General features: G+C 47.3%; 1 protein-coding gene across 6 annotated transcripts in view; it reads right to left on the minus strand.

Moving 5' to 3' along the window:
• Nucleotides 1–27757, minus strand: part of SH3GLB2 (SH3 domain containing GRB2 like, endophilin B2) — a 224899-nt gene that overhangs the window by 78343 nt on the left and 118799 nt on the right. For 4 of the 6 annotated variants that reach the window (XM_069609211.1, XM_069609210.1, XM_069609208.1 and 1 more), the window contains exons 4-5: nt 19418–19551; nt 7022–7114 (exon numbers count right to left, since the gene is read on the minus strand). In XM_069609211.1, the coding sequence (XP_069465312.1) occupies nt 7022–7114; nt 19418–19551 (227 nt within the window). Of the gene's footprint in view, nt 1–4032; nt 4096–7021; nt 7115–19417; nt 19552–27757 lie in introns of all 6 variants that reach the window. The other 2 variants (XM_069609206.1, XM_069609207.1) reach the window with 1 other exon arrangement.

The following is a 27757-nucleotide window of genomic DNA, read 5'->3' on the forward strand; positions in this document are numbered from 1 at the left end:
TCACTGGTGATTTGTCGAGTTCAATCACTTCATGATCATCCTGCTGGGAGTCTTTTGGAGTACTTGTTGGCTTTGTTGGTTTTATTTTCAGTGTTTTGTTTTGTGGTTGTGCAGGAGGTCGGGCTAGTTTAAATATAGCCAGTGTTTTGATAACAATTTTCTTTTGAGGTACCTGCTCGGAGCGTTTCTTAGAGTTATTTTCCGGTGCATCTGATAACAGATTTTTTTTGTCATAGACTTTATCTGTGATGCAAGGTTTTCCTCAAGGGTTGGTTGCCCCCCTTTCTCTAGGTTTGTTTGTTCTGAATTGGATGGGCGTAAGTCCGGATGATGTTTAAGTTTATCTTCCAGAGTCATGAGTCTTTGATCCCACCTCCTTTCATGGTCGGCAGTTTGTTCTAAGGCAGTTATAAAACCTTCTACAAAAATTAATTTGGTATGCATTATCGGTGTAACTGTTAGTGAGTCATTCATGGAGTTGTTTATAGACTAGTATAGTTTTCCAAAGGGCGCGAGAGCGATCGCGGGCATTATTGACAACATGTCTTTTTTTTTATTGGCAAGTCCTTGTGTATGTTTGCAAATAGTTTGCTCGATCTTCTATTTTTGATCAGCGTGTGATCCTCTTTCGATGTTCCTGGTGAGGTCGCGGCGAGTCTCGCCCAGTTACGTAATCTAGTTTTCTTTGAGCCTATTGTGGCTGATGACTGCTCAGGAGTAGTTTGAGCTTTTCCATATAGCTTGCTTGCCCTTGGTTTGCTTGTGTTTGTGGTGTCAGTTGACTTGGGCTCCAAGTCATGTAATTGAAGATCCTGAGGTTGGTCGTAGGGTATATGTTTTGCTGGAGCTGAGTCCGGTTGAGAGTGCCTGCTTTGCGCATCCTCAAGAGTAGTTGTTTGAGCTTCAGTCATCTCATTTGGGGTCTTTAAAAGGGACAGAGGTCGTGAGTTTAGTGCTAGGGGTTGCATTGTGTCAACAGTTGTTTCCAATGGCTGGGCATGCCCGTTCCAAGCTGTTGATTCGTTTACAAGGGGAAGGTCAGTGCTGACGGTGTCGGGTAATTGGAAGACTTCTCTAGCTTCTTCTTCATTATGGCCGTTGTAAAACACTTCTACCCCAGTTTTGCGTTGTTTTGATGTGGGTGGAATGTCGTAGACTGCGTCTAATATCTCGGCGTCTGAGAGTTCTGCCTCGGCCTACAATTTTCTTTCAAATTGTTTGGTGAAGAAATCCTTCAGGGCGGTTGACATTAAAGGATTTGGGAAGGAGGCTTTCCCTGTGTGTTTTTTTACTTGAAGTGGATTGTTTTTTCTGTTGCACTTTTGTATTCATAACTTCCGGTATATCCCTGCCTCTTTTTTTATGCAGGACTTTTTTTTGTAGATCGGTAATGCTTTTTCTCTCTTTTGCAGATATGGGTCAGAGTGGACGGTGATGGGACGAACCTGCGGAGGCGGGGATCCCTACGCGGCATCCCCCGCACTTCGTGACCAGGAGGAGTCAGTGACCAGAAGCAGCAGCTCCTCAGTGGAGAGTCCAGGTAAGGTATCCGGATGGGCGGTTCAGTCTGTGGTGAGCCCGTTTTTGCCGAGACTTTGGTCGTGTCTCGTGGGTTCGTCATGTACCAGAGCCTGTATAGATAAAAGGGCTGGGCACATTCCAATTCGTTATTTTTAAAAGACGGCAAAGTCTTTGCCGGCACATCCTTATGTTGTAGGTTGACTTCTTGCAGCGATAACAAAGTCGCTGTCGCGGATGACATCTCCGACGAGACATTTGCCCCAGTCGGCAGACAGAAGTCCTGCCGGAGGCGCCCTTCGACGCCTTCGTCCAGGGCACCACTTGCCATGGCGGAGGTCTGCCGGCCAGGGGACGCCTCCTCAGTGAGTTCCTGGTCCACTGCATTTTGCTCCTGCTACGGAGATCGATTCTGGTGGATGAGGGCCCCGTCTGCGGCGCACCGTTGGCCATCACTGATAGAATCTTGCGTGCTGGGCGTGATAGACAGGGGAACCCGAGCGATGGCTAAATGGCGGTGTAGCGGGATTGCCTCGACCACGCCGTTTGCTAGGCTCAGACTTGTGTCAGGGTCCGAGTCCGATTCGGAATTCCTCACCATGTTCAGGGTGGTGGAGGCGTTCAGAGAAGCGAGGTTCAGGACAAGTTGGTGGAATGAAGGAGACAGACGGTTGATCAAATTTCGAAGAGCAAGTTTTCCACGTCCCTTATTCGGTCGATCCGGACGGGAGAACTGGCTTTGGAGGACCCGCCCAGAAAGACTTTTGAGCGGGTCTGGTGGCGGGATGATTTCAGCCCCTCCGTCCCTTGACTTAGACTGCTTAGCTAAATGAGCCAAGGGGGTCTGCTCCAAAGGCTCCATGGAATCCGTGGACTGCCGTAGACTGCACAAACTCTGCGGTACAAACTCTGCATACCGCTTCGCGTTGGACCCTGGGTTATCAGGGCCAGCCCCCAGCCAGCAACAGTGAAGAGAGACTTCACAGGGAAATTGCAGAGTAGACTGCCGTAGACTGCACAAACTCTGCGGTACAAACTCTGCGTACCGCTTCGCGTTGGACCCTGGGTTATCAGGGCCAGCTCCCAGCCAGCAACAGTGAAGAGAGACTTCACGGGGAAATTGCAGAGTAGACTGCCGTAGACTGCACAAACTCTGAACTTGCGAGGAGTGAAATATGGAGACGGCAGGTCGCAAGAAGCATCAAAGAGTTGCGCAGCAGGAGGGTTACTGGGTTTCGGAGATGCAGTATTGACTCAAGTGCATACAGTATGTGCACATTTCACAGAAAAGAGGCCCAGGGTGCAGAGGCCTACCAGGAAATCTAAGTTTATTGTTTTGACTTTAGAATTCTCAGCCTCAGTAGGAATTAAAATTACTCCACTGCTGGACTGATTCTGGACTATGAATGCTGGAGCAGGTCAGTAAATCAATCGGAATTTGCTTCTCATGCACTGCAGAGCCTCCAGCAACCACATCACTGTGGTAACATCTTCTGCCGGTCCTGGGATCTTGTGGACTACTGGGCTGGCAGCTAACCTTCAAAAGAGCATCCCTCCACCAAGCCAGAAATTGGCCTGTTCTAACTTACACTCCAACAGTCTTACATCAAAGCAGGCACGGGATGAGCTCCTTTTCAGGAGAGCGCCCACTTAACAACCCCCCCACTCCCCTTACAAGGCAGCCATGTGCTCCTTCACCGAGTCATCCTGCGGACCATCAGCCATTGCAATGTCCTTGCGGCCATACTAGGAGTAGGTTTTGAAGAAATTAATGTGTTATATATATGAGCAGGAATGTGGGGTGTAATGTGAAAGGGTCCTGAAAGACACCCCCCTACTACTCCTCTTGTACCTGCCACAAAAGCAGATCAACCACAGAAATAAACAGTCCTCCTGCTGTTGGATGAGAATTATGCAGATACAGGGAGGGATGGGAATAAGACAATGGAGGGAAGATGATGGCAGGGTGGGGGTTAAGCCACTCCCAATAAATACAGCAGACACTCGTCCATCACCTCCATCGTAGAACTCTACAAGTACAGCCCTAACCATAGGTAAAGTTATACAGCTCGACAAATGCCTCATTTTAACATTGCGCGCATATATATTCCAAGATATACAAGAAAGCTCACGAATAGCTCAGAAAATAACTCAAACAGTCAGTGTTTAGTGCCTCCTCATGCCCACTGAGCTTGCCCTACACAGTGCCACCAGGAAGAGGTGCGACACATGTGAACACCCGGGTTAGTCAGTTACTTCTAGTGAGAGAATTGGAAGCGATGGAAAATAACAGCGTATCAATGAAAAGATTTCAGATGTTCAAAGAGGCCTATAACCACCAGAAATCTCGGTGCATCACTGAGGGGCACCAGCTTGGACAGAACATGGGAGGACAGGCACCCCGGGGTCAGGAAAGCACTCCATTGCTAATTAACATGTTGAAAATACCAGGACTTGAAGGGCTAGGCGGAGCAGGACACAAGGTGGAGACAAGAAGGGTTTTTGGGCTCTTACCGCTGATGCGCTGGCCGACAGAACATAATTGCGGGGCCTTGTCTCCTGAAAATCAGGCAAAGCCTGTAGGGGGAACAGAGGTCACAAACAGGTCACGAAGGAAAAGAGATTATTTGAGAACTCTAGGGAGCAGCTGGGAACATCAACCAGATGGCTGCTCCTATAATCTGGAACAGCAGAACTAAAAGTAGGTCATGGCAATTTCATGACCCCGCACAGACCCTACACACAAGCTCCTCGAGCACAGAGCCACACCCTAAACCCTCCCCCTAAGGCCTAGCACAGGTGTATGGACCCTACATCAACCGAAGTCCAAGTGCAGGTCTACAGAACATACACCTGCTTCTGAGGCCTATGACATGAGCACCCAATCTACACTAGCTTCCGAGGCCTATAACATGAGCGCCCAATCTAACCTAGCTTCCGAGGCCTACCAGAAAGAGAGCAAGAAAGGGAACTACATTTTACACGCAATGGCTGGACTTTCAGAACGTGAATATTACATCATGAAACATTAACACGGAACAGACTCCTCCATCATAAGCATTGTGCATGGACCATCGATAGATGCCTCCATTACAAGCATTGGGCATGGACCATTGATAGATGCTTCCATTACAAGCATGGTGCATGGACCAGGGATTCATGCCTCCATCACAAGCATGGTGCATGGACCAGGGATACATGCTTCCATCACAAGCATGGTGCATGGACCAGGTGTACATGCCTCCATCACAAGCATGGTGCAGGGACCAGGGATACATGTCTCCATCACAAGCATGGTGCATGGACCATTGATAGATGCCTCCATCACAAGCATGGAGCATGGACCAGGGATACATGCCTCCATCACAAGCATGGTCTATGGACCAGGGATAGATGCCTCCATCACAAGCATGGTGCATCAACATAGAATAGACCCCTTGATCGCAAGCATAGTGCATGAACATGGGATAGACGCCTCCATCACAAGCATGTACGCAATATAGAGGCCTCCCATTCAAGCATGATGCATGAACCTGGGCGATACCTCTATCACAAGCATGTACTTGGGACCGACACCTCCATCGTGAGCATCACATGCATGGTAAGCGAACCTGTGATAATCAGGAGCATGGAGCACAAACCTGCGTCAAATACTATTATCGCAAGGATGGACTTGGGATAGACACCTCTATCTCAAGCATGATGCATGAACCTGGACAGCTACCCCCATCACAAGCATGCACCCGAGATAGACACTTCCATCACAAGCATCACGGGCATGGTGAGTGAACCTTAGACAGGCGCCTGAACCACAAGCATCACAGGCATGGTGAGTGAACCTTAGACAGGCGCCTGAATCACAAGCATGGTGACTGCATCCATCCCCATTTGGGTGCCTGATCTTTATTTGGAACTCTCCATTCCAAGCGAGACACAGTCCTCAGTCATGAGTCTGCATAAAGATGCAGGTGCATAGAGCTGGGTCAGCAGCCCCCTAAGCGTGGGTGGATGTGGGCGTCCATGGAAGGATTGCCCAACAGCCGGAGCATTCTTTTGGAATGCCACAGAATGCGGAGGTGGCCGTTCACCAGCGCATCCAAATTCTTAACAGGTAGCTGGAGAAGAAAGAAATCACTGCAATTCAGCACCAACACAGTTTATACTCACATCCCCTTCGCACTGTGTACAGAACCAAAAAAAACAACAGCACATGTTAGTATCGGGAGGCAGAGCAAAGGGAAAGCATTTGATGAAGAGCCATGCCGGGTGGTTCTGGGGGGCACTGCCATAGCAACCCTCAGAGGATCATTTCAAAACAGAGCCATGCCTGGGGGCACTGCCAATGCAGGGACGTGCATTGCCAGGATCTCACTTGGAGAATCCTCCATGGCCCACAGCATGTAGCAACTATGGCGTGCCTGAAACCCCTACACAGAAACACATGCCCTTGCACCCCAGAAAGTGGCAACTCCTTAGAGTAGGAAGGAATTTCTGCTCCTGGTTACATGGCAGCAGTGATGGTCAGATATTCTCTGGAATACTGGCCTGAAAACTGCACCCACAAAGTCCATTGTGGCAGGATCATCAGAAGGGGAGTTTGCTCCTCCCCCTTCCTTAGTTTTCAGAGCCTCAGCCTCAGGTTTGCAGGCCATAGATTCACACTGAAGCACTATTGTTTAAAGTCAGTGTCCAGCAACATTGCTTTTGTGGGCTACGCAGCAGAGACAAGTGGGGGATTATTTGGAGCCAAAACGGGTCTTCTTCCTGCTGCTACACCTCGTGAACAAACCAGGACTCCTTATACTCCTTCAGATTAAAGGCTAAACAAGGCCCGCCAACTTTGTTACAGGAGGGAGAGGAAGCCTCTCAGGCAGGGGTTGAGGGGATGGGAAAGGAGCAAATCACCACAAAGCAGAATGCCACATGGGCAACGCCTTCTTTTGTAGATGTAGGGCATGGGGTACAGACAGGCAAAAGGGAGCTGGATTTGGGGGGGGGGGGGTAGAATGTTCAAGAAAAAGGTTCCCAAAGTTGGGTGCCAAGAAGAAGGAAACATGATTGGCGGGTATTACAGAAGGGGAGGGGTAACACATTTGGACCAGGAGTGGCAGCAAAAAGGACAACATTTTTGTTTGGGGTGCCCCAAAACAAGATAAGTTTTTCCTTCACAGTAGAAATATTAGTATGCGTTTTAATGGGGCATGGACCTTACTCTCCGTAAAGTATAGAAACTTTAGTCAGACTCTGGCCCTTACCCCCAGATTGTCAGGAACACCCCATTCAGCCCTTTCCTAAGGATATTGCAAGTCCAGCACAGTATTTGCTGCGGGTCTCCTCCATGGTGGCAAGGACTACCTCTCTGTCAAACCCTGCCACCGTGGAGGCACCGCTGCCAGTCTCGCATGCTGCCCCCCCCCCCTGTCCGCACATCACAGACTCTATCTTGTTGCATGCAGGCAATGTGCTAAATTAAGAAAGGACAATGAATCATGGGAGTAGTTACCGCTGCCTTGGCCTCGGCTGCCTTGGCCTTCTTCAGTCGGGCTTTGCAGGCGTCCAAGTCCAGGCGCCGGTTCTCCAGGATCCGTCTCTCTTTCTGCAGGTGGAGGAAATGTTAGACATCTGTGAACCAACCTTAGTAAAGGAGGATGTTTTAGCAGATCTTGCTATAAAATAAAGCCACACCTTCTTCAGCTTCCCAATGTCACCCAACATGCAACTTCTTTGGAATGAAGTGTGCTCGGCAAGAACACCATAACGGAACAGATGGGTGTAATGCAGCAGCTTCATTGGCCATCAGCTCCCTCTCCTAATGAACCCAATATAAAGTACCCCAAGCCTTACCCAAGCTACACTCCCCTAAAAACTGCATTTCTAGACTCACTTTCCATTCCATCCTCTCCTTTGGACCTATTGTGCTTAACTCCATACCTCCCCTTCACTGCAGAGAAGCAGTTCAGGCTACACCTTAATTCAATATTTTTTTATTTTTAATTATCTTTCAACACAGAGGGCTACCGCTAACCATCCAAATATGGCCACCCTCTTTTCCCAATGGCTGCTTTCTGAGACAAGATCACCACTGGATTGCCAGCACTAAAGCACAAGGAAAGGTGTAAGAAGCGAAGGCACTCTGTGTGCCCAGAGTGTCAAGGCAATAGCCTTGTGTTTGAAGCAGCATCTTGAGGTGGATGCCAGTGGGCGCAAAAGGCTTGCTCTTGTAGTTTGGAGAGTGGGAGATCAATATATCACACGATGGTAGGGGGTTGCAATGTCAAGTGGTCAAGTACAATTTTGTAAACATGAAACGTGTTCTTATTTGAAGGGAAAATTGGATTTCAACAATCTGATCCGTTGCATACAATATGGCGGGCCAATTGTAGGAGGAAACCACCTGATGCAGAGCAGAAATTCTATGCACAGGCCAAGAGAGGGGGTGAGGGGACAGATAGGATGGAGGGTAGTGTGACGCCTCAGCAGGAAAGGACACAGAACCGCTGGGGAATGAGTGAGTCAGAGCAGGAAAAGAAAGCATACAATAAGTTTAAGAAGGAGCAGGCTAAGAAGGACTAGAGAAAATGGTAAACGAAAGTAAGAAGAATCAAAGATGGCAGAAGACTTTAAGCATACGTCATTCAATGCTGCACGAAGCATATATTGAGACATTGTGTCAGCGGCATGGTCTGGCTGTAACAAGGAACATATTCTACCCAAATGATTGTACACATATTCCTGACACTGACACACAACCATGGAGGCTAGTTCAAAACATGGGCAACAGGCGAAAAGCCCACAGGTGCAGGGAAACAGGTTTATGATCGCAGACCTCTTCACTGAATACTACATAGGGGCCATGTGACAGTCACCTGCTGGCTCTGCAGAAGTGAAGGAGAGTGGCCGTGGGAACTAGGTGCATCCCCGAGGCCGTGGATAATAGGCCTGGGGTGGCACTCTCCCCCTGACCGAACCACTTTGCAGAGGACAGTCACACTAGCGATCATAGTCCTCGCCCCAATGTGATCCAACCATTATTAGAATGCATACTACAAACCCATTAGGTAAATCCTTAATCAAAACACTTATATTAACATGCAGGGTGATAAGACACCCCATCCGCAAAGGAAAGAATCCGAAGCTCCCTTTAAACATATGCCCAATGCCAGTTTAGAAAAAGCTGCCTTTCCCTTTAATGGACAATATTCCCCTTCACCAGACACTGCTGTTGTGCACTGTAACAAACGTTACTTCAGCTCTAAAAGGCACATTAAATGAATCAGGAAGTCTGTGGGACAGAGTCTCAATCCCACGGCTGCATGACCGTGATTGTATTAGAGAGAAACCAACTTACAAAAACATTGTGCCTCATTACAGGCTTGGTGTTATTTCGACAGTAAATCAACCGAAATACCACCAAACAGATTTACTGTTACCGCCTCTTGGTCCGGTGGAATTACCGCTGGATCACAAGTGGTGGTAGGCAGTGTTAGTCCCCATTTAGAGTCCACTGGACTTCATGGGATTTCATTGCAATTACTGCTGGCAGTAATCCAATTTGGCTGTTTTTTGGCAGTAGGGCAGAGGAATTACCTACAGCATTCGTCAGTGCGGTAATGCAGTAGTAACCATGTTACCACAGTTTTTGGACACACCGCCAAACTTTTAAATGAGGCCCATTGCCTTGGCCAAAGAAATCTTCTTCCGAGAATACATTTCACGTTCCCCAAGCGCTGCTACTCAACGGTCACAACTCTCCCTGACCAACTCCATGGGCCTCCAACAAATCATACTCTCCTCTAAACATGTTAACTGCCAGATGCACAACCTTTTCTTGGCCTCCTACCAGCTCAGTTCCTGCACAGACACACTGACCGACCATACCCCAACCCTCTACTCCTATCTCACACACGCACACACGCACAGGCCAGGTTAAACACTGGACTTTCTAGTAGACATCCTAAAGGCAACCTTTGAGACATTCCCCATCCCAGAGGATGCGGCAGACCTTCTGGAATCAATCGATCACTTTGCCAAGTCAAAGCCAAACCATTGCGCCATGGTACACACCCAAGCTAGTCTCCAGTAAACTCTCAAACTTATCCTTGGAACAGCAGTAGTGCAAAAAAACACACCTCAGGAACTCACATCCCTCAAATCCCTGTGCACCCAACACAGACCCATGATCTCCAATGCTAAGACTGCTTATTGCACGTCCGTCATCAAGGCACCCTCCAACAGGAGCAAAGTCTTATTCCAAGTAGTCTAGCACTGTGCCAAGTCCACACCCGACTCAGACATGCCCGGCTTTACAAGTAACGTGCAACGAAATCAAGATCTTCTTCATAAACAAAATTAACCGAACTCTAATTGACACCTCCAAGTTGGACAAAGGTTTGCTTCCCACTCCTTACTGAACACTCTCCCGTCCCCCGCCCTGAACTAACTTTATGCCCTTCTTCCCTAAGGATCTCTTAGATATACTCCCTTCCCTCAACCTCACCATTTACACGAACAATGCCATCCCAGCCTCCCTTAGCAAACACTTCACTGACCCAGTGCTCAATCCAGTCCTCGGCATCGTGAAAGTGTACCTCAACAAGGTTTCATTCCCAGACGTAATCAAAACAAATCTAGTATGACCCCTCTTCAAGAAGCCCACACTCAACCCAGAGGCCCTACCTAACTACAGGCCCACCCACAAGCCTTTCATTCATTTGGAGACTCAAAGTTGCGACCCAACTATTGACAAAAATCAAACAGCTCTGCTTCCTCTGTGACTATCAGTCTGGCTTCCATCTCAAATTCAGTAGAGAAACTGCCCCCACCAAAGTGGTAGACAACGCATTCAACTCATTTGCAAGCGTGACTCGTGTCTCTCATTACTCTTAGACCCCCCTCAGCTGTATTAGATACAGTCGACCATCAGACACTCCTCACTGAGAGGATGGGCTACTCCGGTACAGTCCTAAAATGTCTTGCTTCCTGCCTATATGGCCGACACCAAGGGGTACAGCAGGGTCAGTTCAGACCCATCACCTCACAATCATCTTTGACCTCTATATTGAACCTCCAGCAATTTTATACCAACATTGATATTAGTCAATAACCCGACACCTCAGGGTAAAAGGCCCCCATGACATCATCTGCCTCTGCGAGTGTCTGGCCACCATCCAAACACCTACCTTAAGCTTCCTCCCAACGTGACCGGACTTCACATCAGTCTACCTGCCAAACAGCATGTCCAAATGTGGCTTGACGATACGCAACTGGAGGGTCCACTACGCAGCTGTCAGATGCTGCCATATCCCTAGGCTTCATTATCAACATTAACTTCTACCAAAAAGGCATAGCCAAGAAAGCATGAACAACCAGTCTACAAATCGACATACTTCCTAAAATAAACCCTTCATCCTCCCTTTAGGAATTCTGCATGGTGGTTCATGCCCTTGAGGGGTAAACAGCAGCACACAGACATGCATCTGGCCACCTTCAAGTCTGTCCAACATTCTGCAGCCCACCTCATTATAGGCACCCGCAAATTTCACCACATCTTTTCCTCCCTGCGTGACATTCAATGGCTATCCCTCCCGGCCAAATCCTATTCAAAACTGCTTGCATCATCTACAGTCAACAGTCTTGAACAGCAGGCCAAAATACAAGATGGCTAACCTCCACAGCTCTGCAAGCCCTCAAGCTGCTGTAGCAAATCCATCAAAAAAGCTGGAGTCAAAGCTATCCCACAAAGAGAAGGGCCTCAAACAGTCCTTCTCCTGCCAAGCCTGACCTTCTGGAATTCTATGCTGCTGCAGGCTTGGACCTCCCTAACCATCCTCCAGTTCCGCAAAACACTAACCACGTGGCTCTTCCATCAGTGCCTCTCACATCAGTAAAGCCATGTTTAACCAGCCCTTCTGCCAACAGTCTATTACTACTGTCCAAACGAGCCATACCCAGGACATGCTTCTGAAGTCTGGGAACAATTCAGAAATCTGGCTTGGTCCAACCCTTCGAGTCCAAAATCATCCCCAGGTGCACTCAGGGAAGCCAGTCAATCCAATCCCAGCCTTCACTCAATCAGCACTCACAGGTGCACACCTTCTGTGAAAAGCACACTCGGGGGCGATGACACAGACTATTAATGTAGGCAACCCTAGTTGGGTGGGTGTGGGTTCGAGGGGGAGGAACCTTGTGTTTGGAGAAGACTAGAGATTGGAAGCCAGTGGAAGATCGGCAGGCTACTAGAGTGAAGGAGACTGGAGAGATGGCCGCAGAGGAGAGCAGTCGGTGGTGGTGGGGAGAGCTGAAAGCATAAACAAACAAAAAAACAAAAGAAAAGGGAGGTGGTGGAGGCCACTGGGGGGCGCAGGCAAGATGGACACCTGAACGCAAAGCTCCGGCCCCTGTCCCAGATATATGCAGAGCAACTGCAGAGAGCTAGATCTGGGAACCACGTTGGAGGGTTCCACATGCACAGGAGGAGTGGAGGCATAGCCTGGCCAAACGTTAGGCAAATACGGCCGGTGGAAACAGAGAACTGAGCACCCCCCCGCCACAGGCAGCAAGTGAATAGGTGCGGCCTTGGCCAGCCTCGCGGCCCGAAGCGGGAGCCGCCTCTGAGGAGGAGGCAGGGTTTCCAAAACCCTGAGCGGCGCACACCCACGACGAGCCCCCAAGAGGAGTCGCAGCTGCTGCAGGCACAGGCCGCAGTAGCGGTGATAAGAACGGCGAAACTGCAGCCACAGACAAAAATACCAAAACACACAGTGAGCAAGTCACAAGTGGCAAGTGGGGGATAGCCCTTTCCCTGGAGCCCTGGAGGTAGGGTCTGGGGATTGAGTGGCGACCGGCAAAGCCCCCTCCATTCCCCCAAAGTAAGCCACAAAGGAGAGCCAGGACAGTGATGCGTAGTAGAGCAGGGGGGCCCCTGTGATGGGCCATGAGTGGAGGGAGAAGGTATAAAAGGGACCCCCAAAAGTAGCAGAGAGGAGCAGCCAGAGCCCACGCTAGGAGAGCAAGCCACAAGACCACTAGTAGAGGACAGCCATCTCCCTGAAGGCCAGGCGGTAGGGTCTGGGGATAGAGAGGCAGCCGGCAGCAGACCCTGCATAGAGAGCGACAGAGGAGCACCAGGAGCAGCCATGCCAGCAGTGGCATACAGTGGAGTAGGGTGGCCACTAAGGGCCACAGGCTGAGGGTAAAAGCGGCAGACTCGAAGGAAGGCAAAAACCAGTGGGGGAAGGGGGGAAATCGGCCTCCAGAGAAGAAGGAGCACAGGGAGGCACGGCAGGTGGCCAGAAGTAGCCAAGGGGTAAAGGCGACCTCAACCCCCGGGGAGGAGCACAATGGATCAGAGACCTGGACAGTGAATTGGGGCAACGCACCTGAGAGGGGACACAAAGTGTGGAACGGAGGGACAAGCCCACCACAAACCAGAGCGTATGGTTAAGGAGACCCAAGTGGCAAGGGGACTAAAGAGAGGCACAGAGGCACAGAGCAGAAGGTGGCCCCGAGGGGAGAGTGACAGCAGAGGATACATCGCAACGTAGAGGCCGGGCCAAGTTAATGAGTTGGGAAGCAGCGCTCTCACAATTCCAATACCCTGACAGGGGAGACATGGCAACGACAAAGGCAGAGGGCGGATCCCACCCATGTTCTATGAAAATTGTCATTATAAAAAGTGACATTCAGATGATTCTGGAGGAAATCCGCGGAATGCGCACAGACATTGGGGCGAAAGTGGCAGACCTGTCTGCAAAGGTCATCACACTGGAAGAGGGAATAGAAGGTGTAGAGGCAAATTAGGCCTCCTCAGGAGTGATGTAGTCACAGATAGAAGTCCGACTCCGAGACATTGTGAGGAGAGAGGTAGGCCTAGGGCTCAAAGTGGGCGATATCAAAAATAGAGAGAGGCGCAACAACCTTCGCTTCTTTGGGCTGAAGGAAAAGGAAGGGGAATCGATGGCCGGACTTGAAAGAAAAATCCAGGAAATTATAGGAATGGTCCTAGGAACAAAGGAGGGTTAACAAGCGGCCCTAGATCGCATGCATTGAGCGGAAGGTGGCACCAGGGGACCCCAATCAGTGCTGGCAAAACTACACTACTATCGGGACAAGGCAGACATCTTGGACAAAGCGAGATGAATGGGACCATCGACTACGAAGACTCAAAAGTAGCGATATTTCAGGACCTCTCTGCACAGACCCTTATGAGATGCAAAAAGTGTGGCCCCCTCATGAGGTTGCTTCACGAGTAAGGGGTGAGATACAGGTGGGCTACCCGTTTGCACTCAATGCGAACTGGAAGGGGAAGCACACCACCTAGTCCTGGAAGAAGACATCAAAAGGGCCACAAAAGAGTTAACAGGACCCCCCCCCACAGGACCATCAGGTGGAAGAAGGGGGTGAAGAACTGTCCAAGAGGCGAGAACTCAGGGGCCCAAAGACAGAATAAAGAAGGCGTAGAACACAAGGAGCAAGGAAATTCCAAAAGCTCAGCACCCCATCCCCCAGAAAAGAAGCAACCTGACGGGGGCCAGGCCACAACAGGGCAGTTATTGGCTCAGAACCCAGTTTAGTTCTGTTTGAACTTCTGAGGGAGGATGTGGGGAGGGAACGAGGGGGAGCTGAAGCTACGAAAACTTTAGAGGGAGGGGAACGTTTTTTGGCAGTTGCCATGTTACGGTTCAGGTTACAGGATGACACATAGGGGTCAGAGATGGATACTCAGGGGAGAAAAGAGCAGGAAGGGGTGAGGAGAAATAAGGCTGAGATAGTCTAATCGGGGAGGCAGGGTCAATCTATGCTACAACTCTACACACGGAGGGTGTAATAGGGAATATCAAGGGGGATGGGACAGGGGCTGTTACCTTGGTGGTTCGGTCGGTCAGCCCGAGAGTTCAGGAATGGGTGGCCGAACGCTTCTAGCGGGAAGGGGGAGAAGCGAAGGGGGGAGGGCAGAAGGGGGGCAGAGGGAAAGCTGGTCCCAGATAAAGCCCACCGACATGGGGGAGGGACAGATCGAAAGGGGAATGGGGCTACATGCAGGGCCATATCACAACTGAACGGGGGGAAAGGTCTGACCAAGGACAGAGGTGGAGCGAGGTTACAAAGAAGGGATGATGGTTAATTGGAAGTGGCGACGCCAGAGGCATTGCTAGGGGGGGGCTGAAGGGGCTATAGCCCTGGGTCTTTTGGCTGTAGCCCCAGATAGAAGCTCAGGGGCTACAACCAAAAGGCTAGCTAGCCCCGAGTTCCGACAGTGTTGACATTAGCTTAGCCCCGGATCTTTTCCAAACCTAGCAACACCTTGGGCGACGCTAAATGTGAAGGAACTGAACTCCCCAAAGAAAAGATTGCTCACAGTAAATATGATTTGCAAAGCTTAAATAGCAGTATAGTTCCTACAAGAAACACACTATAGCCAAGGGATGGAGCGAGCACTAAAAGGGGTAGAGGTAGGGCAGACTTATTGGGCCTCGCACAAGACAAGCAAAAAGAAAGGAGTGGAGATCATCCTCTCGCGAGCCATACAATTACGTGAGGTGTAAGTGAAGAGTGGGTGGGTGGTATGTTTGTGGCAGCGAAAGGGCGAGTGGAGGGTCGGTCGATCACCCTAGCGTCTGTCTACGTGCCAAATGCACACCAGATGGCCTAGGAAGGCCCTCTCAATGCTTGAAGAATGGGGAAGGCATGCTGATAGTAGGAGGGGACTTTAATTTGATAGCTGACTAGGCAGTGGACTGGTGGTCAGCGAAGGGCGACAAGGTCAAGGTGAAAGGAAGGGAGCACAAAGCATTTTCCCAAATGCTGCAGGACCACTTCTGGGTTGATGTATCGAGGTTCAGATTCCCGCAGGCAGGAGGATGCACCTTCTCACCCCCCACACAACACATACTCCAGAATTGACCTCCTATTGGTCCCAAAGGAGGCCAAGGTATCACCAAAGGTAGGGACAGTGACATGGTCAGACCATGAGATGGTCACGACAGATTGGTGGATAGAAGAGGGAAGGAAGGGACAGCTGCGTTGGAGATGCAATGGTGGTCTCCTACGAGACCCAGTATTTCAGGACTTCCTGCCGATCACTCAATATTTAGAGACAAACGACAAGGGGGAGACGCAGCCAAAAACGGTATGGGAGGCAGCCAATGTGACAGTGAGAGGCCTTCTTATACCAGAGCGGGGGCCCGTAAAAAGAGGGAAAGAAAGCTGATAGAGGGGAGGGTGAGGGAGGAACTGAGGGATATGAGGACAAAGTTAACAAGACCATGGGTGGACAGAGAGAGACTACTGGAAACCATGCGGGATAAGAGACAAGAACTACACTCACTCTTGATAGGGGAAGTAGTGAAGAGGATGCACTACACTAAACAAAGGTATTATGAAGGAGGAGACCGAGTAGGGACTCTGCTGGCAAATTGGGTCAGGGGATGTAGGGGTGACAGAAGGGTTCACCAGCTGAGGGGTGAGGACGTGGAGATGGTCGGACCAAGTTGAAATATCCCCAAGCGTTTTGCGAACTACTAAAAAGTATTGTACTCCCAATCAGGAATAAAAATAGAGAAGAGGGAGGTCAAGGAGTACCTGGGCAAACTCCCCGTTCCACAGCTGACAAAAGAAGGGAAAACTATGCTGGAAATGGATATAACAACAGAGGAGGTGAAGAGGGTAATAGGCCAGCTGTGGGCAAGGAAGGCACATGGGGAAGATGGATACACAGCAGGCTTCTACAAACTGTTCCAAGAAATCCTCGCAGGGCCCATGGCGAAGGTCTTTAACTCCATAAGACAAGCAGAGGATACGCGCCCCCACTTTCTGGGAAGCACTCATAACAGTGATCCCCAAGCAGGGCAAGGATGCAACGCACTGTGCCTCATATAGGCCCATATCCCTGCTCAATGTAGACGCAAAACGTTTTCACCAGAATCTTGCCACAAAGGGAAGGGGCCCTGGTCCTCTCACTCAATGCCGAAAAGGCATTTGACCGGGTCAACTGGTCCTTTATGGAAGGGGTTCTTGAGGAGATAGGCATGGGAGATCGGTGGATGGGGTGGATCAGGGCCCTGTACCATACCCCTAGAGCAAGAGTGGTGGTGAATGGGGACATATCTAGGGAAATAAGGCTGCACAGAGGAACTAGGCAGGGATGCCCTCTATCACCATTACTATACACACTATTCATGGAGCCATGAGTAATAGTACTGAGAGGATTCAGGGACGTAACTGGGGTACATATAGGTGAACAGGAATATAAAGCAAGTCTGTCTGTATATCTCACAAACCTACAGGGCCTGGAAGAGTATCGGAAACTATCGGGGGTTCCGGGTAAATCTTGCCAAGTCAGTGGCATTCCTGGCGGGAAGCTGGGGTCAGGATAGCAACTGGATTGAGAAATGGGGATTTAAGATGAGACAGGAGGGCTTTCGATACCTCCGGATCAAAACCACGAGAGAACTACCTCCCACTATGGAATAAAATAAAGAAAGACATGCAGCGTTGGGCACAAATTGGTCTCTCCTGGATGGCATGGATGAACTGTATTAAAATGACAATCCTCCCCAAGATGCTGTTTCTCTTGCAGATGCTCCCCACGACGGTCCCAATCAACTTCCTAGCCACAATACAGCAACCCCTCTAGGGGTTTCTATGGGCAGGGGCGAAACCTTGAATAGCATATAAGGTACTAGTACTGTCAAAGGAGGAAAGGGGAGTGGGATTCCCAGATCTGGGTGCATACTACAGGGCGGCTCAACTGAGGATTATGGTAGACCATCTAGACCCAGAAACAAAGAAGCAATGGGTCCACATGGACAACGCGTTCTTGCAGCCGGTGACACTGGGGGAGTGAATTCTGCAGAAAGAGATCCCTATGCGAGTGCTGGAGAACCCCATCCTGGAAGTGTTCTGGTCGACTGGAGGGAAGGGAGTGCTACTCACTGGTTATCAACAAAGCCCTCCCCCTCAGTTTAATCTAGTCACCACCCATACGGAACCTCATCGTAGATCCTATGAGGTTACAAACGTGGTATGAGGCAGGGCTCTCGAGGGCAGGACAGATGTGGGAAGGAGGGGAATGTATGCCATTGGCCCGATTAGAGGAATGTCTGGGGATGAATGGACTCTCGATCTTTAGATACCTACAGCTGAAGGGGGTTCTGACAAAGCCCAACTGGGGAGTAAAACTATCCCGAGAGCTCACTCCCTTCGAAAAGATATTGCAGCAGGAAACCAATACGAAGGGGCACATTTCCAGGTTACATGGAGAAATAAGAAGGGGCAAACCCATTGACATATTGCCCCACACATCGGAAATGGGCCAAAGATATGGGAGTTGAATTGACCGACCAGAAGTGGGGCAAAACGGTCCATGTTGTCCCTGCAATATAGGATGCAGGCATTCAAATTCCTACATAGATGGCACTACCCGCTGGCAGCATTGGCAAAGATGTACCCGGAGGTAGACGCACGTTGTGGGCGCTGTAAAGGAGCTAAAGGGGACCATTACCACATGTGGTGGAACTGTCCACTCATTCAGATATATTGGAAAGAGGTCTTGGGCTGGCTAAAAGTCCTGATGGGATACATAGACCCAGGGAACCTAGACTACTTTTGTTTGACGTGCACGAGAATTAGGAAAATGGGAGCCAGGAGGGCCACATGATCCACACTCTATTAGCAGCGGCAAGGAGTTGTGTGGCACAATACTGGAAGAGAGGGAGCATGCCCACAGAAAAGGAATGGGTTCAGAAAGCGAAATCTAGATATGACATGGAATATCTGACCCATCTTTTGGGCGAAGCACGAACAGACATAGAAGGGCCCTGGCTTCCTTTCTTTAACAAGTATGTACGATAAACTGCACTTGGGGGAAAATGGCATGATGTTGGTACGCAACGGTTGTGATAAAGAAATAGGAGGGACTTGATGAACTGCATGTAGGGGGGATGGGGAGGAGGAAGAGGGGAAATAAAAAGCACAGAAATTAAATGCAGAACACGTTGGTGATACTGTTGATGTTTCTTTGAAAAATTATAAAACTTGATTTTCAACTACAAAAAAAGGAGGTGGCGGTAGCAAAGGAGTTGTCAACAGCAGACCGAGCCAGTTGTGTCATCAGGATAGAGTGGTACAGAGTATGCGAGTAGGTGGTGAAGGAGATCTGGGAGCAGGAATGACCGAGAAGAGGATGACGGCATATCCAGCCAAAATAGTAAGGTTCCGGCATGCTAGGATAGCATTAGGCAGGCCCAGACATAGGGAGGCAAAATGAGAGTGGGGCTCGGAGATTAAAAAGGAGAGTGGCAAGGTCGTGAGTGATCAAGGCACCTCCAGGAGTTGCTGGTGGGAAAGGAGATCAAAGCCTCCTTATGAAAATAATTAAAGAAAGAAATGCGTCATGAATATTGTATTTCCCATCTTTAGAAGTAGAGATGCCTTTTTAGCCAAAGGTACAAGAGAATAGAGGGGCTCCAGCATTATCAAAAGCTGGGTTAGGTCTCAGCGCTAGGTGCCTCTGGCTTAGCTATCCCAGTTGCAGCGGTCATTTGAGATAGAAAAATAACCCGGCACCCTCAACTATGTCTAGCAATTCCAACTCATCAAGGCTTTTATTGAACAACTCTGAGAGACTGTGGCCTAGCCACTCTCCTGGCCCCAGCTACCACCCACACACAGAATCCACTACTATTCGCACCTCCAAACTTCCCTCTCCTGGCCGTCTACTCTGAAATGCCAAGCTTCAACAAGTCAAAACGAGAACTAGGAAACGGGTGCAAGTCATAGAGCCTGGTGTACATGCTACCTCTTCAGCTTTCCAGCACCCGACGCGCAGCCCCGCATGAAATACCAAACACTTTAGTAAATGTTTGCAGAGATATCGGCCTCAAGACCAGGGTTTACTTACAGAGATGGTCCTCCAGTCCCCTTCCAGGAAGTTCCTCAAGGGAGTCAGGAAGTTGATGGAGGAAGAGTGTATAAAGTCCCGCTCTGCTCCTCCCAGGCGCTTTTCTGTTTCCCCGACTTTAAGGAGTGTCATTCCTGGTGTAAACGAGAGAATGGATAAAGAGGTGAGAATTCCTCCAAGCCCTTCACCTGCATGCAGAAATGGTGCCTAGCAATGGCAAGTCTGGAGCAGAGCGCTGGGCAGTAGCTGTGCCCGTTCACCTGCTCCGGTACCCCCTGAGCACCACAAAGATAAAGGACTGGGACCCAACTGAGGCCAGCTCAAGGGCAGTGCCAGAAAGCCTTTCTAGCATTCAGCCAAACATCTGAACATCTGACAGTGTTCAGCAAAAGCAGAGTAGTTGATATTTCATAACTTTAAGCTACAAATTGCTGCATTTTTGTCCCAAGGTTTCCTTGCTTACTTTTAAAAAGCATAACATATGGCACAAGGGGTGTTTCGGGCAGGTCAGGCCCGGGTGCCTACCACGGGAGGATGCGATAACGCATTTCAGATTACTGTCATATTGTTTGTTTATTCACTGCTTTAACCAGTCTGTTAAATAAAAGTTTAAAAAATAATAATAAATAAAAAGGATAACTTTGAAACGAAAGCATTAAGTCCAGAAAAGAAAGTTATCAGCAAGCATAGAGTTCCATTTGCGAAATACCATTTTCGGAAGGAACGTGATTTTGTGATACGGAAAGCATTTGACAAACAACAGCTTTAACCGCTGAGATTCAGCCAGGCAATCACATCATTATTGACCTAATTATCTGAATTTGGATCACACTTCAGACACACACAACTGAGGTTTCACTACTTGCAGATACAAACAGGAATAGCCTGCTTCGCTGGGGCACTTTCATCTCCCAAATTCACAGAAGGAAACGACTCCAACCTCTGCTTCGCCCCACAGGCCAACACAGTTACCAACAGTACGAACTTCCCAATCGAACTTGTCCAGGCTGGTCCTGCATCACCTGCACTATAATGGTAGGAGTAACTCACAATAGCATTAATATGCCCCTATTCAGGCTACTGTAACCTACCTGTACTGGAAAGAAAAGACGCTTCAGAGAAACCAGAACAAAGAAGGTCAGGCTGACTGACCGTGGAGAAGACAGATCACTTGATCGCTATGCAACAAAGGCTCACATTTCAAATCCTGTGCACCAGGACAAGTCGCACAGGTGACGCCAAGCCTGTACCACCTGCCAGACTAAACGCATTCAGCAAAGCTCAGCTGGAAGATCATCCATGGCACACAGCAGAGAGACGTAAAACAAAAAGGTGCGATCCATCAGGTCAGGATGCTCCCCGGATGAACCTTAAGGGAGAGGTACAGTTCCCTGCCGGCACTATCAAAGCTCCTTGCAATCCCAGTGGTCTGGGTCTTCCCAGGAGAGGGTGGTCCAAGGCCCAGGCTTCCATGTGTCACCGTCTGACTGAACACAAGACTGGTGCTCCGAGGCGGTAGTAGGCTGGTGTGGATACAGCAACACTAAAGTCCAGATTTAGAGCTCTGGCAGAAGTACTACTCGGCCCTCTCCACGCCTCCCGGCTAGCAGGCAGAAGGCTAAAATCCTGCCTCATTAAGAGTGCAGGATACAGAACGGGGCCCAGAGCAGAGGATCTGCCTCATGGAAAAGCTTCCACCAGGCAGATGTACATCGCCAGGAAGGCCTCTCTGCCTCTCGGGTGGTGCACAGCGAAGCATTGCTGTCGCCTGCTGCCCTGCTCCACTAGCTGCAGGGGGCAGAGGGCGGGGAGAATTCCCCAAGACCCAGCAATGAGATTAGGAGAAGGATGCCACCATCCACCAGGGATGGGGCCATAGCTACAAAACACACCTGGCATTCTTTAAATGTAGTCGATCATGGAGGTGGAACAAAGGCAGAGCTTTTTACCTTCTGTGCACGTGGTAACTCTGCTCCCCCCTCACACCAGACTGGGGCAGAAAAGGCTACTACCTCTTCCTGCCAACAGTAGCAATAAAGCAGGAGTGTCAAGCCAGAAACATTTACACCAAGCAGAACTATTTCTAGCAATACAACACAAAAGATAACATTTTTAAATACGTCCTTATTGTGATCCAAATAACTTGACGTGAATTCAATACTACTTAGAAAAATAAGTAGAATACAAGTACCCCACCACCAGGAAGTTGGAATACCTGTCCGTCAATCAAATGTAGTATTACAGGTTATGACTCAATCTCTCCAATGTTATTTTTGTACTGGATGAAGCTATAAAAAAAAAAGTGTGGTGAGGTTTATCAATAGGACAGTTGTAGCGACAAAGTAGCCTCTATGGGGCAGCCCTAGGCTGTGGGGGGGGGGGGGGGGTAGTGAGAGAGAGAACGTTTGAAGAGTATTGCATGTTATGTAAAATAAGGTCTCAGTTTTAGCATCCTCTTACCACCAGTTCCTGTCAGCATATACAAAATAAATGTGCAAACTTATGTGCGGGGGCTCGATGAAAACCATATGTAGAATTGTGCACAAGAACACCTTAAGAAGTCAATGCGTGTGCACAGCGTAGGTATGGAAGCATCACACTAGGCTGCATTCAAGGCATTCACTAAGGAGGCTGGGTTTGCCTCCATGGACACAGGCTTGACACTTCTCCATCCTAGGGTGGAAGGGTGGTGAAGCATCATAGTTCCTTCAGGAAACAGATACAAGCAGATGGGGCTACTTGTTCTGGACACCATTCTACATTTCATTTAATTATGCACCCTCTGTCATTTGCGTCCTCCGATAAGAAACCGTTTTAAACACAGTAAACCTTTGTCGCTGGTGTTCGATTTAGTTTTCCATGCTCTGCTGCACCCAACCACTCCCACATTAAAACATGGAATAGTAACCGTGACCCGAGGCATGGCTTGAGCTGCACCCAACGAAAAAAAAACACAATGCAGCCTCCTCCTGCCCTAATACTGAGCCCTGGGTGAATCAATGCCCTTGTCTCTCCCAGTGCTGAGCCCAACACCTAAGGCCTAATGTCTTGAGCTGGACTCCACCCTCTCGGACCAATCCACTGGTTGTCTCCCACAACGAACCCATAAACAACCATGGTAAATCTCTCAAAATAGTCTCCCTCCAATCATGTCAGGGCTCCAGTCTGATCTTATTCTCCATCCCAAGTCCGTGCCAATGAGTGGGCTTCCAGAACATTAGCTCTGCGGCGCCACGGTTGTGCACACACTTTCACCCCCACTTTGGCCTTCTCCTTCACCTCCTCTGCATTATATTCAAGTGCCGGCATGGTCAGGAATGAAATCCGGACACAGTCAGCCATGATTCGGGTTAAAGTCTTATTGAAAACAAAAGGGGTTGTGAAATGCCTCTTTTTTTTAATTTTATTGTTGTTTTTCGATACAAAGTTATCTTTACAACAATTCTTAATATTACTTTATAACGTTACTATCTTTTAAAAACAACATGATGCCATAAAAACAAGTTAATCAGCACAAAAATAAGCTCCCACAGCAGTGGTACTTTGCACAAAACCATATTCTCAGTCTAAGTACTATGATATGCAGAACTTGTACATATCAGCGCATTATCACCTCCTCCAATAGAGTATGAGATGTATAAATGAATTAAGATCAATAATTTCCGCATCGGAATAAACGTGCTTCTTACACTTTCATACTTTTGCTGGATGCACTACCACCTCGTCAGCCGATATATCTGACAACTCATCCGCCGATCCATCTAAGCGGAATTCCTTACACTTTAAGTTCCTTTCAATAACATATAACAATTGTGCTAAATCAATGATTAAAGGCATTCTATAGCCCCACATACATTGTATCCAGAGCATTTCACATTGATAAGCTGTTATTTCATTTTGATATTTCAACAAGTTAGTTTGCAGTGCTTTTGTAAAGAAGACACAATATATAACAAGATGTTTCAAAGTTTCTTTTTGGCGATTTTTGCAAAATCTGCATCCTTCTTCTTCTAAAGATAAACTGTTAGGCCATTTCTTGGTACGCTCTAATGTTGGAAAGAGGTTGAATTTAAACCTCATATAGAGAGAACGCATTTTATGGCCAGGGCACTGTCTCAGGTATGGCAGTAGGGGTGACTGTTTATGCTGAAACTTTGCATACTCTTTAAATAAGGTATATAACCCAATTTTATCTGAGTTCACTGCCCAATCATATTGTGTTAGCCTCACCTTTACAACTTGAAGACGTTTTATTAGATCTTCCATTTCCATGGATAATAATACAAGATTTCCGTCGCAACCTTTTCCTGCCTCAGCTACAGATGCTGGGACACCCTTCTTTAACATGTTGCCAAGATCTTCATAAAGAGAATTTGACAATTGGTCTAGCATTTTTGCATGGGACGCAAGCTTACGCCATAAGTATTTAGTAGCCAAGGATGTCAGTCCCAGTTCGTGTATGATAATCGAATTTGGGAGTGACATAGGCAAGTGTAATACTTTCTTCCATATTTTCCTTGGATTTTGTTTAGCATGGGACCAATTTCCAAATAACACAGATCTAAACCATATATGATGATTGCTTCTACTTTGAGCTTGTAAAAGTCGATCAGAGGAATCATAGAAAAATTGCAGATTGTTGAGTAAATTAGTTTAATTTGGGCAATCAGAGGCATCGCTTTGATTAAGATTTCTACTTGCCATTTGTCGATCGAATCAAAGTTATTCAAATTGTACCCCAAATAAATCATACCCAAAGCACGTGGAATCGGCAGTCCCTTTATCTTCCATTGGTATCTTACGATCTTTCGCTTATTTGTAAACACCCAGATATGTGATTTCTTTGGGTTTAGCTGGAGATTGCGATTCTCACAGAATTCTACAAGACATTCTAGTTTGTTTTGCAGCCCAAAAGGCGTAAGGTCAAACATTATCAAGTCATCCGCAAATGCCAACCAATCCAAACTGAGATCCCCTAGTTTGATCGCAAAGGAATTACACGTGGACCAAATTGTAGCTATCTCGGATAAGTACAGATTAAACAATGTGGTTGCAAGGTTACAGCCTTGCTTTACACCTATGTGGGTTGAAATAGGAGGTGTTAAAGAGCCTTCCTTGTCGATCTTAATCCTATAATTTGTGTTGTAATGTAGCATTATAATCATTGCTATCAGGTAAGGTTGTTTGTTTACAGAATCAAATGCCCTAGAATAAAATGCCCCGGATATGTCGACTAGAGCCATATAAATAGGACCATGTCCTTTCATCCTAGTGGATTTCAGTAAATGTGCCAACAGTGTTGCATTCAACTGTGTACCCATACCTTTGCGGAACCCAGTTTGAAACCGTGAGAGGATTTTGTGTTTTATGATGAAGTCGTTTAAGTCCTTTAATATTGAGGCAGCAAAAATCTTTGCAGAGATATCAATTAGCGCTATCGGTCTAAAATTGGTGGGATCATTCAACGGACCCTTTTTATGTAGTGGAATTATGATCGCAGTTAACCACGTCTCGGGAACTTTCTTTGATTTAAATACACATTCCAGCCTCCTTAATATGGTTTTTGCCCATAACTTCGGGTCATCCTTTATGACACACGGTGGAATGCCATCAGGCCCAGCAGCTTTAGAGGGTTTTAGCTTCGCTATTATAGAAGTAATATCATTCAATTCCCAAGGACATTTAGAGGGAAGAATCGTAGCCAAATCTAGAGTTTGTAACCCACTAAATTTCTGTGGCAGGGCATACTTGGTCTTATAAATTTCGCTCCAGACTTCCCCACTTACTGCCGAGCATAAATCCGGCTTTCCTTTTATAATAGGATCTTTCAGTGTTGCCCAAATTTCCCCAGAGTTTTTCCCGATTAGGTTCAGAATCATTTTTTGGTTGGTTTCAATAAATATACCAATCTTCAACTGTTTGACATAATTTCTATAGCTTGTAAGATTTTTTTTTTCTGATTCGCATAACCCGCTGTTTCATTAGATGATTTCATCAATTTGCGAATTTCATTGTTTTTTTGTTTTTTCCTCAATGCAATTTCTACGTTATAACTGCTCTTGTAAGCAATCTGCTTAACCATTGAGCGTTCCTTTACCAAGGTATCAAGATGACCGCATATCATGCCCTCGTTTTTCCTTTCCCATGCGATAAGGTCATACCTAGACATCATTTCCACATTTATTTTTACAGTGTCTCTGTTAACCAGGTAATTTAGCTGCCTGTATAGGCCAGCATTCCACCTGATGGAGTGCTTTTCGGTCTATCTCCAACAAAGACAATGCCGGCTTAGCTTCATACATAGGTAAGTTGCAATCTAACAGACACTCCAATATACAGTGATCACTTAGATGTGATTGAATGATATTACAATTTATTGTAAATTCTGATAATGAGTCCGAGATTACCAAATAATCGATTGTTGAGCATTTCATTCCACAAGACCAAGTGTATGCATGCACCTTTTGTACAAAGGGTACTACATACAATTCCCATTCGCTCAAGAAATTCCTCCATATTTGCCCCCTTTCAAAAGCCAATATTTCATCCGTAGTGGTCACTATATCTGTCTTCACCATTTTTGTATTAAGATTTGAATTAAAGTCACCACCCATAATGATTTGTGCATTTGGAGCGTCGATTGCAACTTGTAAAAATACAGAGTTCACTTTTTCGATAATCGCTTCTAGAGTTATTATCGCTGGGTTCCAATACAACGCAATTATGAACATCTGAGAAAGCACTTGAGCTTTCGATGTCACTTCCACCACCAATATGTCTGAGGATGAATACATTTGCAACATTTTAGTATAATATAAGTGTCTCACAAAGATAGCAAGGCCACCAGATGGACGGCCTTGTATACCTCTTACCGCATGAGAGCAAAAAGCTACATATCCTTCTAAATAAATGTCTTGAGTTGCCATGGTTTCCTGCAATATAATTATTGCTGGTAGTTGTGCATATGAATTATTCTGAAACCATTGCTCAAGGTTGTTAAATCCACAGCAATTCCAAGAATTTATAACCACTACGTTGTTTTATTGTTTTTCTTTGGCTGGCATATCAACTATTAGGGTTTTCAAAAGTGGTTCAAGCCATGCCAGGCTTGTAGCAATTTGTGCAACAGATTCAGATTGTATTCTGATTTTTTCATGCAGGGTTGCAAACTGATTATCATGATCTTCAATGAGATTATTGTTATGTGGCGCTGAGGGCTGATATTCTACAAAAAGTGTAGCATTTTCCAACGAGTTATACATGGATAACTCATAACCGAGCAATTGGAAATCTTTTGAGTGTTTCCATATTAGAGCAGCAATGATGGTGTTCTGATATTTACATAACATTCGACCATTCGCGACATACGGTAATCGAATCCAGTCGATGTCATTAGACACTAAATTACACAGTGCTGGTATTTGATGGAATACTTTCATCAATGATGCTCGATTTAAGTTAGGTTTGTCTACTTTCGTTGGATCCAACGTCCAACCCACCAAAGTATTATAATATGTCCATCTATCCGCACCCTCTCCATCAAAGGATGAAGTAGGTGGCATGGACTGCCATTTTTGCTGTACATCTGGGCCTCCTTGCATGACCTGTTGAGTTAATAGGGTCAGGATCCTGAGTACCTGCAACTTCGTTCTCATCTTGGCTTATCTGTTTATGGACACTTCTATTTACCAAAGTGTTCGCAACAGAGCAATTAGCACTGGTATCTACTACATTTGTGGTTTTTGGACTAAGGAGGTTATTTATTTGTCCCTTTTTAAAAAAAAAACGGTGTAGCTGCGTTTGTATAAGAATAGGTGATGATAGCGCATTGTCATCTTTTATATTTACAGCATTGCTGTTTGATGGCTCATCTGAAATATTTTTTTTTCTGTTCTCCCCTGCGCTTTAGGGAACGATGTTTGGTGGCACAGTATCAGTTATACCCAATACAGCTTGACTTTCGATGTTAAGTTGCGTTATATCGATGTTGTTGTCATCCTTAATAACGCGCTTATTTTTTTTTTGTTGTTGATTTTTTTCCTTTCTGTTTTTCCATTGTCATAGACTTTTTGTTTTTTACTTTATTATTGTGAGCCGTGTTGGGCCCTGCTTGAGTTAAGGGATTTTGCATAGCTGCATTTTTTTGTCTTTTCAGTGCTTTCACATGCAGTTTTTTAGCTTTGCGAGACATAAAGAATGTGCTCTGATTTCCGTTTCCTGCCTCAGCTAAACCATCAATACATTCCTGTTCCCTCTGGGTAAGATCCGAGTTTAAGTCAATCAGATCTGTAAGCGCAGAGGGGCTATCAGGGACATGCCTTGATGGAGTTAACTTTGGCT

The sequence above is a fragment of the Ambystoma mexicanum genome, chromosome 8 (genome assembly GCF_040938575.1).
Source record: "Ambystoma mexicanum isolate Mex_15411 chromosome 8, UKY_AmexF1_1, whole genome shotgun sequence".
Taxonomy (NCBI): domain Eukaryota; kingdom Metazoa; phylum Chordata; class Amphibia; order Caudata; family Ambystomatidae; genus Ambystoma; species Ambystoma mexicanum.